The 15,764-nt window shown below is 46.7% G+C and overlaps 2 protein-coding genes across 33 annotated transcripts in view; one reads left to right on the top strand and one right to left on the bottom strand.

The window, feature by feature from the left end:
• KMT2C (lysine methyltransferase 2C) overlaps positions 1–659 on the bottom strand; it is a 166,540-nt gene extending 165,881 nt beyond the window's left edge. For 10 of the 19 annotated variants that reach the window (XM_015852851.3, XM_015852850.3, XM_015852849.3 and 7 more), the window contains exon 1: positions 253–560. In XM_015852851.3, coding sequence (XP_015708337.2) covers positions 253–425 — 173 coding nt within the window. In that variant the 5' untranslated portion in view covers positions 426–560. Of the gene's footprint in view, positions 1–252 lie in introns of all 19 variants that reach the window. The other 9 variants (XM_085538967.1, XM_015852858.3, XM_085538969.1 and 6 more) reach the window with 3 other exon arrangements.
• The window catches only part of LOC107308764 (uncharacterized), a 33,067-nt gene continuing 17,636 nt past the window's right edge, over positions 334–15,764 (top strand). For 7 of the 14 annotated variants that reach the window (XR_014943188.1, XR_001552902.3, XR_014943187.1 and 4 more), the window contains exon 1: positions 334–590. Coding sequence is in view for 7 of the 14 variants with exons in the window: in XM_085538980.1 (XP_085395106.1) it covers positions 452–1,207 (756 nt within the window). In the remaining 7 variants the exon portion in view is untranslated. Of the gene's footprint in view, positions 1,208–15,764 lie in introns of all 14 variants that reach the window. The other 7 variants (XM_085538980.1, XM_085538983.1, XM_085538981.1 and 4 more) reach the window with 1 other exon arrangement.

Below are 15,764 nucleotides of genomic sequence, written 5' to 3'. Positions count from 1 at the left end.
CGAAAGGAATAGGGAGAAAAGTGTGCGGGGAAAAAAAACAGGCGGAGGGAGACAAAGGTGAAAAAGGAGGAGGAGAAGAAAGTGCAAAGGGGAGAGGAGGAGAAGAAGAAAAAGAAAGAAAGAAAGAAAGAAAGAAGAGCCCCTCTCAAAATGGCATTAAGCAGCGGGCACGGAGGGGGGCGGCGGGGCTCCGTGACAGCTCTGCCCGGCCCCGGCCCCTCGGCGCCTCGCACACACCAGCGCCCAACTTACTTCTTTCTGGCTCTCTGGAAAGGGGAAGCGCCATCTTTGCGAGGCCGGCCCCTAGGTCTTTTGTCTGTGGCTGCTGCCGCTGCTGCTGGGGGGGGAGCTGCAGGCTCGGGGGGTTGCTGCTGCTGAGGCGGCTCCGCCACCGCCACCACCAGGCTCTTGTCCTCCGTTGACATCCTAGTCAGCAGGACGAGAGAGACACATGGATGATGGTGATGAAGATGAGGATGGTGATGGGGATCCCGATGCTCCTCCTGCTCCCTCGGCTCCTCTCCTCCTCACCTCCGCCTCCTCCACCTCCGCCTCGCATCGCTGGCCTCAGCCGCCGCCGACCAGCGCAGGTAGCAGGGGGAGCAGCATGGGGAGAGAGGAGGAGGAGGGGAGGGAGGAACCGGGGGAGGGGGGGGGGGAAGAGGAGGGGGGGGTGCGAAGAGAAGAGCGCGGAGGCACGAAGGGTCTCGCACACAATAACACCCCGTGCTCGGCTCGGCGGGGTCCGGGGGGAGGCGGCGGTCGAGGCGCTGTCTGCGGGCTTCCCCCTCTCAGAGGCCTCGGGAGCTGCTGGCGGCTCCGGTGCTGCCCGGCTGCGGCGGCCGCCGCTTCATTGTACGCTGCCCCCGCGCCCTCCCCCCGCGTTGAGCCCCCGGGGGCGGAGGAGGAGCAGGCGGCGACGGAGGAGGAGGAGGAGGCGGCGGGGGCTGAAGGCCGAGAGGAGGAAGTTTTGACAGCTCCAGCTGTTGTGTGTGTGTCGAGAGCTGAGTCCGGCCGGGCTGCGCGTCCCCTTCCCAGCCGGGCCGGGAGCAGGAAGTTTAACTTTAGGGAAAGAAGGAGGAGGAGGAAGGGTGAAAAAGGGGGAGGAGGAAGGAGGAGGAGAACGCTCCCCCCACACCCCCCCGTCCTTTTTCTCTCCCCTCCCCGCGGGCTCGTGGGGTGGAGAAGGGATCCCGGCTCTGCCCTGGTGCGTAACCCCCCGCCTTCCCTTCCCTTCCCCCTGTCGGTGCGACGCAGACACAGCGCCCGCCCGCCGCCCTCCCCCTGCCGCGGCCCCACACTGCGCCTGCCCGCCCCGCCCGTCCCAGCGCAGACACCCACCGCCGCGCCACGCTCAGCACAGGGCTGCGGGGAAAGCGCGGAGCGGGGCCGGGACGGAACTGAACGGGATGGGACGGGATGGGATGGGATGGGATGGGACGGGATGGGATGGGATGAGCACCCGGCGCGCCGCGCTCACTCCCCACCCTCAACATTATTCTTTTTTTTATTTGTTGTTCTATGTATTTTCTTTTCCCCGGGGGTTGTGAGCGGGGAGCCTCGACTCCGTGCACGGCCATCCCCAGCACCTCCTTCCATCCCCATCACCCTCTTCCTTCCATCCCCATCACCCTCTTCCTTCCATCCCCATCACCCCCTTCCTTCCGTCCCCGGCACCCCCCTTCCATCCCCCCCCGTCGTCGCTCGGAGGAGCCGCGGCCGCCCCCGGGGAGGGGAGGATGGAGCAGAGTTGAGCGCTGAACGCGGGGGAGACAAAGTCTGGGGAGCTGTGGCCGCTTTCCAACAACTCCGGCTGGAACCGTGGAACAGCTGCGGCCGCTCGGGGCGGCGGGCGGGCTCCCCGGGCAGGGGCCTCGCTGGCTGCCTGCCCGACCGGCCGCGCCGCGCCTCGGGGCGGGGTTAAACCTCATTACACGGGATTTAACGTGGCCCGGAGGCCGGGAGGGACTCCGGCTCCGAAGGGGAGCGGGATGGGAGAGGCGGAGGCGCGGCCGAAACAAAGTCCGGCCCCGGGCTTCCCCCCCGGGCACCGCCCTGAGGGCAGCCCTGGAGGCGCCCGGCATGTTTATCCCCCTCCCCCCGTCCTCCTTCCCCCCGCTGCTAACTCGGGGCCCCCGCTCCGGTCCTTCTTCTTTGCCCCACGAGTGCAGAGAGAGCAAGGCAGAGCGCGGCTGGGTCGTGAGATGGGGCTTTGTGGGCAAGAGAGCCGAGCTCTGAGCCGTAACAACTTCGCCGGACTCCAGAGATGGAGGATAAGGATAAGGGCAGGGCTCTGGGGAGCGCACATAAAGCTGCGAGAGCCCTTGGTTGGGTTTTTCAACCCTTTATAGTCTTGGGTTTGCTCTCTGTGTGAACGCAGGTTGATAGCACAGCTTAAAGTAGCACATGGGTACAGCAGTAAAGGTGGAGATGACTTTAAGGCACTCTTTTGTAGACATAAAACCAAACACACAGCAATCCGGCCCTTACTCTGTGCTTCCTCACCTGAGCTCTCACTTGTCGGCTTCAGGAATAGCAAATGAACAATGACATGATGTGGCAAACACGGCTTTTGCTGGTCTGTTTTCCTGGGAATTGTTTCATAACATAAAGACTTTGTTGGTTTATTCCCTGGGTAATTAAATGAGATCTTTGTGATACTGTCATATATATACATGTGGAGATGAAGGTGGTATCTCGGTCTATACACACATATACATATGAAACCATCCCATTTCTCAGCCGGGCTGTTGCTGCGACTTCCTCAGCCCTATTGCTGTAAATGGGTTAATATCTGCCAGCTGAAAAATAACACACCCTGAGCCCAGCGTTTGTGTGACAAAGTCTTTAAGTTACCACAGGGGCTTCAGATATGGCAGCTTAGATGCTTATGGCCTAATGCACAAGAAAGCGCCTCTGAATTTTGTTAATTGGGGTAAGTTAGGCTAAGATAACCGAGAACATTTAATTCTAAACCAGTCCAGGCTTGGCTGGTTGGGAGCAGGGAGGGAAGGGCCGCAGCCTCAGCACAGCAGGAGCATCGCTGTGGCATTTGCAGGAGTCACCGGGTTCCATCTGCTCTGGGTAACAAAAAAAATGGCCATCCCCTCAAGTGTGTGTGTGTGGATCTGCTGCACATGCGCGGCTCCAGCGAGTTCAGGATGTGTCAGAGCTGCTATGCATGTGCAAATTGATTTGAGCTTGGACACGTGAGCGTGCCGTGGGCTCAGACCGGCTGTTAGGTGTGTGAGGGAGAACTGCCACAGCCCGCAGCTGGATTACGTGCAGCGCAGCCACCACATTCACTTGGTTCATCCATTGCTGCCACATAAACGTTGTTTCGGGCCTTTAGATCAATGCGAGCGACTGAGCTTTGGGCAGCTTTTTTGTTGTTGTTGTTTTGTTTCCCAACAGCAGATGCATGTCTAACAGTGTTGACCTTTTTCTCCATTGTTTCTTCCATTAATTATGTTTCTATGTAGCTGTCACTGTACCCAGTCCTGGTGGAGGCAGGACCCAGCCAGCTGTGGTGTAGCCTGGTCTGGGACCATAGTACCATAAGGGGCTGCTGTCCATTAGTTACACTGCGTTATGTCGTGACATGTCAGGACAAAGCTGGGCAGGTCTGCTCTGAGAGCTGCTGCAATCGAAGGTGTGAAGGACTGAAGGAGCACTGAGAGCAGGAGGGGGGTGGGATTGTAGCGCTGTGTTTGTAGCATTATTTATGGCAGGGGGACGGGCTGGGAGAAGTGATGTCACCACATGTAAATCCACCACATGTAAATCCACCATAGGAGCGCTTTGTTGATTAAGGACGTTTGAACGGCTTTGTCAGGGAAAATGGGAAGTTTATGTCGCTCTACCAGCTCTAATAAATCATCTCTGCCTGGAAAACAGGCATTTTTATAACAAAGGCATCATAGTAAATGAACGCATCCTCTGATTTACTGAATGCAAAGAGATCTTCCAGCTCACTGTAAACTAACTCAGATGAAACTGACGTTTCTTTTCTCTTTTTTCCTTCCTTAAACTTCTAAGGACGGGTAGCTTCAAAACTTCCCACTGCAATTTTACCTCCTTTTCCTCCTGAAATAAGCATTTCTGTGCTCTTCGTATTGTTCCTAAAATATAAGTGAGACCTGGCAGTACTGATTAAACAAGGCATGTCTTCAGTTCTGACTTAAATGCATCTTAAGTTGGCCTTGTGTGCTTCAGTGAGAAACAGTGATGTCTTCATGTGTAATAATAGGAACAGAAGATGGCACATTGCATTGAACCGGGTAGTTAAAGAGGAGGGTCTTGGTTTGGAAATCATTGAAAGAAAGTAACAACTGGTTTGTAAATATGCTTGTTATGGAAATACTAGTCACAATATTACACAGCTAAAGGAGCCTATGTAACAAATAGTGAGAAATAAGATCATTCCTGATTCTATCTGGAAGGGGATCCGGACACCTTTATGTCATTAATTCCAAACTCTGACAGTTGAATGGCTGTTCAGTTGTGCGCTGTAGTCAACATCAGCTCACTGCAATGTACTGCTTGGAGAACCAGGGAGTCTGGTGCCAGATCCACGGGGTGACAGTGGCAAAGTGAGGTGTGTAAAGCCACGTTAAAGTCTAAGCTCCCCATCCCCTGCCTGCTTTGACATGATGAATTTAGCATGTGTGAGAGGCAGCCTTGCCTGCACTGTGATGTATGTGCTATCATCACACCTTTACACCTTAGTCTCGCCAAAGCCTGAGGCTTTTTCATCATATTAAGCTACTTTGACTGGGCTAACGTGACTGAGAAACACAGCTATTTCATCCATTAAGATAGAGCCAAAAATGCTAAGTGCTTAAGACGAGAGCCCCCAGGGCTTGTCTATATATCGAGTTATTACACGTGGAGACTTTTATCTTCATAAGAAAGTCTTCTTTTTGTGCGTGCCAAAGCGTGAGTTTAAAACTGGTGCTTACACTCTAACCCTCGTGCAGGGCTCACTCATTCTCCAACTTCTGGCTTCTTTCAGATTCACTTCTTCCAGACAATTTAAATTGAGTCAAAGAAGGTGCTCATCTCAGGTAGAGTCTGCATGCAAGGAATCACACTTGCCTACGCTGCAGGGGTAGTAACTGAAAGCATGAATAACTTCACTGAAGACCACTGTGTGCTGATGAAAGTTGGTTCTGTGCTTAAATTGTGCAGAAATGGGTGAATTCTCCCTAAACTTGCAATTTCTATGATTTGTTCTTGTAACATAGCGACGGACTGTGCTACGTTATGCGGTATTTTGTTACTTGGAGTTTCTAAATCATCCACAAGTTACTTCAGAACTTCAGTCTGTTCCATCTTTGCTATTTGTCTGGTTGGTGGCAATGCAAGCGTTGCTTACAGCTTCATGAAACTAAAACTTTATAACCATTGATACTCTGGATTTTAGTCTTGACGTATCTGTGGTGGTGGGTGGTCAAGGGGGAAGCTTGTGGGAAATAATACTTGTTGTATGAGTCTGGTTTTTTAATCCAGAAGTGCAGATTGCCAATGGTTTGAGTAAAATCCAATTAGCAGCTGAAAGCAGGACATCCCTTGGGTTGAATGCTGGCAGCATCACAGGTACGTGCAGGCCAGGAAAAGCCCACAGCCAGTAGGAAGCATGCAGGGAAGCAGCACATTGTGTGCACCTGTGAGCAAAGGCACAGAGCGGACCGTTAGTTGAGCCAACCTTGTCCTCCGTCACCAGTTCTGTCAAGAAATAATCTCTGTCCCTTACCAATAAAGGAACCATAATGTGGGGCAGACAGGTACCTGCACCAGGCTGCCCAGGGAGGTTGTGGATGCCCCGTCCTTGGAGGCGTTCAAGACCAGGTTGGACGGGGTCCTGGGCAACCTGATCTAGTAAACGTGTATGTTTGGTGGCCCTGCCAGGCGGGGGGGTTGGAACTACATGATCCTTGAGGTCCCTTCCAACCCGGGTCATTCTGTGATTCTACAGTTGAAATGGGGAAAATGCTGGGAGCCCAATCCTGTTTGCAGCTGTTTACTTTGAGAAAGCTACGTGTCTGTATAGAACCAGCAGAATTTGGCCTTTGATTTTTGAAGTTAATTGCAACCAGTTTATGGGGACATGGTCACCTACATGAGGTAGAGCCAGAATTCACTTATTTACTTCCTTTAATATCTAGTGTTCTAAACTAGCTGCCTACATACCAATATGGAAACAGCAGAATCTCCCCTGTCAAGACTACACCGAGGTTCTAAATTACATGTATAATAAAGACTGTGCGTGCATTTTCTGGCTGAGAACAAAGTTGTTATGTTTCAGCCTCTAGCAAAAATGTTCCCCAAGCCACAGCCCCTCCACAAAAACACACATTTTAATGAAAGTCCTGACACCACCTTAATTACAGCGCAGCAAACATTACCGCCGTAATCCCATTTCCTCCTTAGGCAAGGAGATCATCCCTAGGGGCCTGGCTGCCTTTCTTTACTAGTGACCAGTTTTTCAGAAACTGCCTTTTCCTGAGTGCTTTGGGTTTGGTTTGTTTTTATTATTATTATTTATTTAACCTCTAATGCGCTGCTGTGAGGGAGATGAGTGAGGGAAGTGCTGATGCTCGTCTTCCTGTGTTCCTTGCAGCTCTGGGCAAGGAGAAGTGGAAGATGTCCCCTGTGCAGCCTGGTTTTCAGCATCTCCATATTCAGTCTCCCTTTTTGAAGCCAGAACTTCAGGGTCAGACCCTCATCAATTTCATTCAGACTCTTTCCAGCAGCTCCTAAGCTCACTGGTTTGTATATTCAAGTGTCCAGAAACAGCCCCACTGCTTTCCTGGTCTGCTAAACTTCCATAAAGTCCTTGCTTTGGATCCAGTAATACAAGGGGCAGCTGCTCTGCCAGTGGCAGTCCGAATCCAGGTGGTTAAGGATAGCTGTTAGGGAAAAAAAAGGGCTGTAGGCATGCATGAGCAGCCTGCAGCATGCCCAGCAGTAACACCTTCATTTACAGCAGCCTTGCAGTGTCTCCAGGCTTTCGCAGTGTTTGAGTGGGTAAGTAAAATGTGATTAGTTTCTCAGTAATGTATTGATTCAGCGAGTAGATTTTGTATGTGGACTTGGTTATTGATTGGGCAAATTTGCAAGGGTGTTTGGAGCTTGAGTCTTTTCCTACCAGAAATATGGTGAGATAGACATGAGATAGACACGTACCTATATATATATAGGTCTATAGATAGACACGTCCCTATATATATATATATATATAGTTAAACTACGGGATACCTGTGGTTCTTTTTTTCTCCTGCCTGCCTTAAATTGAAGCAATAAATATGATCAAAAGAGCTTTGTCTAAGCAGTCTGTCCTTACACAATTGATCTGAGAGCCCTAATTAAAGCTATAGAGAAATTAAACCTAAGGTTTCTTGTTCTCTCTGCAACATTGTCAAATACAATACAGTCTTCTATTATGGAACTCATACAATTCTGATGCACAGGGTAAAACTGTGAATGCTTTACCTACAGATGTACCAAGGCCACATATCTGCTGGGAGGACATATTCTGTTCTGTCCTATTTAAGCTCTCACATGGCGTTAATCACCATGGTATCTTACAGCTCTATAAAAATATAGCACACCATATGTGAAAAATCATTAATATCTTTAAGAATGAAGATGCCAGATAAAAATATCCATCAGAAATGTAACGCTGAAGATGTGCATCTATGGCCATACCCATACACACAGCCTGAGTGAAATAAGTGAATGTACTGAGTACCAGAGATGGGGTCAGAGTCTTTCTTTAGGTGATAACACTGGATGCAGTCACTCTATGTATAGAATCTGAATGGTATATTCACTCTTTTCTTTGCTAGCCCATGCTATAGTACAACATAGCAAAGGGAATACGTGCAGGCCACATCCCTGTGCCCTGTGCTGCACCACAGAGGAGTGCCTTCTTTGCAGTGCTCAAGGTCAGCAGCCCAAAGAAAAGAACTTGCTGATAAATTCAAAGGAAGCTTTTGCATTTATTGTCAAACGCTCACGTAGTTATAATCCAAACACGAAGCAAAATGAAGGCCTGTTCTTCAGTTGGGAGGGAACGCAGTAGAGTTGTTATCCCTTCACATGGTAATCTCACACATTTTTGCATGTTTTTCATTTTCCGCTTAGTTTCATCCAGATCTGTTTCCTATTTATACTGGAAGTGTCAACACATAAATAATTTTCTCCCTTGTATCCCTCTCTACTAAATATTTTTTTTCTTGATGGAACAGCAAAAGTAATTATATTTATAAATGGAATGTCTGTTTTGCCTAAGTACCACGGCTAATTCCCTTCTGTGAGAGGGATTGCTATAATTCCTCCAAAAATGTCTTGGCAAAGACCAACCCACCAGTTGGTAACACGGATTCGGCCTTCAGGGACAGAACTCAGGGTTCCCATTCCTTTGGCTGGCAGGCAGGAGGGCACCATAGAAAAGAATGCCCTGGTTTGTCTGAGAGAATGGTGCTGATGTTAAATATGTGCAGTTATTAAGCAGCCTAGCACTGAGGGTTGCTTGCCACCTGTGGGTTTCGCTGTTCAGCACAGGATTATTTTGGCAACTGAAGCATTCTTCATTGTGGATGGCTGTGGGAAGATATTAATCCCGCTCTTTGAGCAAGACGCGCTCACTGATCTAATAGATCTGTTCCACTTCTACTGTATGATGTTATGAATGGAAATCAAACAAGTCCTAAGTAAAAGGATGGGTAATCTCACGTCCTTCTTATCCACTTTCTACATTCCTTTTCAGCTCTTTCCTGCAGACAAGCTGCATTGTCCCTTGCTTTGCAGGAGTAGAATGGAGGGAGATCTGTTGTGAATTCTGCATTGAGGACAGTTCAGTTTTTCATCTCTGGGTGTTCCTTGAGAAAACCTGAATCAGTATCATTGCATGGGGATGGCGGATCCTGGCCATGAATGGTTCACAGCCCGCTCACTGATGGAACAGAGATGGGCCTCACAGAACTTATCTGTGCTGTAGGAGAATAAAAGCATCGTTTTCTTACCAGGTTCTCCAAATCTTCTAAATATTCCTGTACGCTGTTTTCTTTATTCTTACCTCAGTCTGTGCTTTCGGTAGTCGGCACATGCTGGATCCTGAAGCTCAGCAGCTCCTAGGCTGGTATCTTTGACATGCAGCAGTTCCAAGTAGCAGGGTAGGTGCTCTGAACCAGCTAGCAGCATCGTCCCAGTGGTGTGAGCCCACGATCCATCAGGCTGGGTGTGCTCTGGTGCTCTGCCCCAGTGCTCCACGGCCCTGCTGCTGCCTCCAGCTCTGTCTCTCTTTACTGCTCTGAAGCTGTGTGAGTGAGCTGCAGCATCTAAAGTGCAGAGAAACCAAGGTCCCTTTCTCACTTGATGGTACATTTAATCAGAGGCATCTCACAGGATTTGGACTGTAGTATTTCCTCCTCCCTGTATACTCTCGCTAAGTGTTCATGTTTATTCAAGATGTAACTTTATGAGCAGTTTTCCTTTATCTCAGTAATTCATATACGCAGTACAGATTCTGTCTGTCTCCTCAGCTTTTGCATTCAGCTGCTTTGACTGATCTAGCACTGCTGATTTACCAGCCTGTCTGAAGAGAAGGAAGATTGATGTTGGCTCAAGTAAAATACTGAGATGCCTATGGAGTTTTCTTGCCCTAGATTTTTGGATTGCTGTTTATTTAAAACGTAGGCAGAACTCTGACTTTAGATTTTCAGGAATGCTCGCCTTATGTCAGTGTTTCTAACTCTTTGAGTCAAGTCATTGTGGTTAGCCAATCTTGTTTTCTGTCTCTGTGGTAAGGTTTTAAATCCAGAGGGCTAACCTCAATGCTCCCCCAAGAAAGGAGGCTGCGATGACGATGCATTTCCTTCTTTGACCTCTGCCGTTGGGCTTTGCAGAAAGATGGAATCTGTCAAATTAGGCTGAGCGCCAAGGCACCTGCACGAGGATGAAAGGGTCAAACCCTGCTCCTGTAGCAATATATGAAGCCAAAATATGCTGGAATGTTTTTTCAAGCTAATTTATCTTTAAAGACTGCTTTTTACTAGATGTGGACTATGAACTGTAAGATTCATTTGCGCTTGTGAGCGTCACATGGCTCTGTGGCACTTCAGAGGCTATTGGGATCTCTGAATTCTGCATTTCTCTGCATATGTACCTATCTTGACGTTCCTGACTTGTTAATGTTTTGAGGGGATAAATATGATATAAATAAATATGAGCGGTGTCTTGGGACTGGTGCTCTTCAACATCTTCACCAATGACAGACAATGGCATTGAGTGCACCCAAAGCAGGTTTGTAGAGGACACCAAGCTGAACGGTGCAGTCGATACATGAGAAGGAAAGGAAGCCATCCAGAGGGACCTGGGCAGGCTGGAGAAGCGGGCCCATGAGAACCTAATGAGGTTCAATAAGGCCGAGCTCAGAGTGCTGCACTTGGGTCGAGGTAATCCCAGGTATTTATACAAAAGGGAAGATCTCCTTGAGAGCAGCCCCGCAGAGAAGGACCTGGGGGTCCCGGTGGATGAAAAGCTGGATATGAGCCGGCAGTGTGTACTTGCAGCCCTGAAGGTCAGCTGTGTTCTGGGCTGCATTAAGAAAGGGGTGGCCAGTAGGGAGAGGGAGGTGTTTGTCCCCCTCTACACAGGATCCTTTAATTACTTGGCTTAATTACAACTAATTTATTTTAGTGATGGGTTTACCTATATGTAGACTTCTAGGTTTCCATGTTATTCTTCTCTGAGATAATTTTGAGGCATAAAAGACACAGCAAGCCGTGCCTTCTAAACACCCACTTAGAAGTCACAAAGAAATGTTGACCTTTACGGGTAAATTTTCTATACAATATTCCTCAATCAGGCAGTAAATATAACAGCCATGAGAAATATCCTGCATTCCTCACACACACACACACACACAGCAGGGGACTGGGATCCCTCTCAACACCGTTTCAGCTGTGCACTTATGACCTGTACTTCCATAATACCTCTTGGCTGTGATATTAGCGCTGGGCGGACCATCGGGGTACACCTTCTTTTTCATGTCAGCTCTGATAGAAAGATGCAGTTAGTAGACGGCGTCAGGTATTAATGCAGAAGTGACCTTTTAATGTCACGTGCAGGTATATGAAGAAAGAACTGCCGCTGAAAACTTCTGATTAAAGATAAAAGTAGACAGCCTATAAAAACATTAAGATAAAAAGTAAAGCCATGTGCCCTGAGTTTCCCCTGCTATCCCACCTCCTACTCTAAATTGATGTTGTCAGCACTCATGATTTTATCTCCAATCTTGTGATGTTTGATGTTTCACTTACACTCCAGCTACTAGAGTTGTGTAATGAGGTTAGAAGCCCGGCTTTCCTTTTTCTTTAAATTAAAGTCAGTTTCCAGTCCTAATGGTTAGAGTATAAAGCTTGCAAATGTGACCCAGGTGCACCCTAACAGCTCAAAATCCAGGGAGCAAAGTAAAAGATCCCCACGTTTATTATTTCACAGACACACTTATGATTTGAGGGCCAAACTGTAGTTTTTGAACATTTGGAGATGGTGATAGAGCTTAAAAAAGAAAGAAGTATCTGAATAAAGGACCACAATGTGTTGTATTTTCCGGAGAAGCATAGTAGTCATTCTATCCAGAGAGAAAATTCTTCTATTAGACATACGTGTTTTCCTATTTACTTTGGTATGCAGCATACCTGGGTTCAGCCCCAGGGGCTGGAGGGTGTTGTATTTAATAATGCTTATTGCAGCGATGCAGCAAGAAACTAGAAACACTCAGCCTTGCCAGTCCTGAAACAAAGGAGCTCACCAACCAACCAAATGGAAACGTGTAAATGCAATGTCTAAAATGCTTGGGTTGGCTTAGGGAGCTCCAGGAGCACCAAGCACAGGTTTTAATGTACAGATCAGAAATAGATCAGAAATAGCTCGTTTTGTTGTTGTTGTTGTTGTTTTAAACCATGCTCCCAGCAGCAACACCCAGACTTGAAGAAGGCTCAAGGCTTAAGTGGAGCTCTGAGTTAATGGAGACTTGACAGCACGTCATTGAAAATGGGAATTATATCTAGAACTGGGGAGGTATGCGAAGCACTGAGTGCAGACAGAGCACTATATGGGCACGTTGGCCAGAAGTTCTCTGTCTCCTCGGATGGGTGGTCCCAAAGATTCCTCACAGCTTGCTCTAAATTACTGTGTAATTCATTATGGAAGTGAAAAAATTACAGCAAAGTTTTAGCCTTTGTGGTGAGCTGTACTTGCCAATAAAAGCTGGAGGACTCTGAGACTCGGTGTCTACATTAGTGAGTAGAATACACGGGAACGTTGTTTCACCAATATAAACACATATGACAAACCACAATTTAGTAGTATATTAAAATAAGTAGTGTGTAATTCTGAACTAAAGAAGCTCACGTGAACCTATACTGACTGTGACTAATTTCGGTCTTGAATTCAGAAGGAAGCTGAAGAAACCATTTCTGAATCTCAGTCACTTTGGTGAGACCAAAGAGCGTGTATGTTTTGGGGTGAGTTAAGTTTGTTTTGCACCGTGACCCACCTCAGATGTATTGCTTAGATCTTCAATGCGTAAATTCGGGAAGATATCTCCACTCTGTGTTCTTTCTTCCATGTCAGTCTATGGCAGGACTTCTACTGTAGGACAGTGCAGTGCTAATAATGGGAAGTGTATAAACTCACTCACAGCTCTGGGTAGATAAAGCTGTTTTCAAGCCATCAGTTTGACTTCAAAATAATTCCACATGCAAATTAAAATGCTAGAATTGTCATTCTGTGAGTTTATCTCCTCTTCTGCCTCCTAAGTATTAGTTATTGTGGTCCTGACACTCTGTTCTGCCCTCTTCTTCTCTGTCCTCCTCCCCCTCCCCACTGTCACTCCCAACGGCTGGGAAACCTTCCCAGAACAGCAATCCAGTTCATCTCCCAATAAGGGCCATCAGCCAACACATTCTGGGCCTAAATTCATCTCATAAATATTGGTACGGTCTTAAATAAATGCAATCCTTCAGCTAATGTACTAGATTTCAATGGAATTACATGGGGAATTAATTTTCCTCTGCCTGTAGTCTGTAAAACAATAAAATAGGGAAATGCTTAGAGGCTATGGCTTGGATTTCCAAACTGAAAGGCTGGCTCTCCCATGTCACCATTAATGTAGACTGCAGCAAGATACTCCTGATGGACTCATCCTTTGTATGCACTTGTATAACCTGTTGGGCCTCATTGAGGGCACGAGCACCTCAAGTTGGCAGGTCTGTCAACAGTCAGCCAGCAAAGCCGTGCAGTTATTTGTTGCACATAACGGCATCTGTTTCGGGATGCGTGTAATTTCTGCTACATGTGATGACATCCGTTGGGCCGTGTTCGTCTACTTAATAACAACACTTAGCATTTATGTAGCACTTCACAAAGGAACATGCCAAAGCAGTTGCAGGAATTAAGCTGGTGATGTCCATCAGGGTATGTATCCTCGATCTGACATGCACTGGAACATGTAATACTTTGTTAATTCCTATGTGCTTTGTGACTTGTCCTACTACCAAAATGAAAAGCAAAGCATCAGGATATTGTAGCACCTCTGTTCCTCCACCTAGTAGAGTGCAAGGGCACACAAGTAAAGAATCCACGATGAACTTTTCAGCTAGAACTTCACTTACTGATTTATTTTATTCTTCTCTCGTTTCCCATCCTTTTGGCCTGCATGTTAAATCTTGTTCTCTTTCTTTATCATCTGTTTCCCCGTTGCCATGTTCCTCTAGTTCCCATTCATTGCCTTCAGAAGGATCTCTCCATATCGTCCATGATTTCTCTCCCTCACTTCCTCTCCTCATTCTGAGATCTCAGGCAAAACATAGGGAAACACTGCAAGTCGTTCTTTTGTTTTCTGTCCTAATGGAGAAACAGAAAATGTACGGCCAGTTGATAGCAGTAAATCTGTAGCTGAATGTCATTTTGCTGCAAGAAGTATCATAAATATAAGGTATCTATGGGCGCCTTATGTTTATGATCTGAGCAAAGTCTTCCCTAACTGTTAGTATTCTCAGTTCTGTATTTACGTATTGATGACCCCTGTAGGAAAACACAGACAGTCCAGATCTGTGCAGTAATGAAATGACTGAATTTTCGCTGTGAAATATATATATACATATATAGATATATATTTGATCTCTTCCAGAATGGGCAGCATACAAATTGCAGTCATTTGCATGCTGATTGCTATCTTGATACAACGGAATCTGTCCTAGAGCCCTTTGCTGGTGGTTCATGAATCAACCAGGCCTGTTATCACAGTGTTTGAACAGAAGTATTTCCATTTCATATTATTTTCTAGCTGCTTTCTGAAAATAGAAGAAAAGTGAGAAAACAATAGCTGGGACTCCTTATAAAATCTTACAAGATGAGTCCAGGGATATTCACCATTGGTCTTGATGGAGTTTTCACACATCCTTGAAAGGGATTCATTAAGCTGGAAAAGCTGGCTAGAAACCAGTCTTCCTATAATGTCTTCCATAATTTGCTTCAAGGGACACATTTACAGTCACTCAGCCTTTTTTTATAGATCTTGTGCAAGACGAAGGGCTGGGTCACAATTGCAAGACTTTAATGAATAGATGTTTCTTGCATGCCACAACCAAAACAATTTTTCAAGCATCTCAGCACAGTGCAGTATTTCAGTATGGACTTTCCCAAGGATGTGCAATAGGATGATAACTGCAACCTCTGCATTCACAATGGCTGCTTTTTTCCAGCTGCTCCATCTTCGATGCCGATCCATTCAGGTGCAGAAGGAAAACATCCAGCAACCACAGTTTTTACTCCTGGTTTTTCTTGATGGAGCTGAAGATTCCAGTTATTTGCTTTTAACTGTGTTAACCACTGTACAGGTTTGCACGAAAAAAAGATGACAGTGTAAAGACTCCTCCAATTAACAGAACATGATTGAAACTTATCTATTAGGTATAGCCAGATCTCAGAATGATGCTCTGCTTGTCAAAGTGGTGCTAAGATCTGATTAACAAACACAAATTCAGCCAGAAATGTTTTCTCTGAAGGTCGCCCAATTAAGAACAGCTTCCTTCCGAGTTCCCCTTGTCTGTCTGTGCAAACTGGGCACGCTGGCACTGGGCTTTTTATTCTGGACATTTTCCACCTGGTCACAAACATTGGAAGTTCTGTCTTAGCAGGGTAAGCCAAGTAGCTGTTGCACAAAGGAACACTGAATGCATTTCTGTATTGCAACAGAGACAGCCTTGAATCACCATATTGATATACAAAGGATCAGATAGTAAACTTTTTATTAGCAGCCAGGAATTTCTTTTGAAAACGATGCTTTTTCTTTGACATCCCTACATATGTGCTGAAGGATGCTGGTACAGTTTCTTCCTATTAAGGCAGGATATAATGTGTGACTGTGTACCAGAAAAGTGTTACTTTTTTCTTTTTTTTTTTTAGCAGATTTATAATTTTTTAATGTCAGACCACCATAAAGCTTTCAAGCAATAGCTGCTGGCCAAAACTGCATTAAGAAAGTGCACGTTATGCTCCATTTCCCTCTGGGAAGGGAGGTAAACACAGGCAATCTGGACTGGGAGGGCCAGAACGGAGGTAAGGAGGCTCTTGCTGAGTTTCTGCTGGCGGTCCATACTCCCATGTCTTCCCAAGATGGCAATACAAAAGGAGCAGTACAGAATAGCAAAGAAAGGATATTGTATTCTGCTGAATACCAGCTACTCTGG

The sequence above is a fragment of the Coturnix japonica genome, chromosome 2, assembly GCF_054131305.1.
Source record: "Coturnix japonica strain WE chromosome 2, WE-NBRP24, whole genome shotgun sequence".
NCBI lineage: Eukaryota > Metazoa > Chordata > Aves > Galliformes > Phasianidae > Coturnix > Coturnix japonica.
This window is presented reverse-complemented; position numbering and strand designations above follow the sequence as displayed.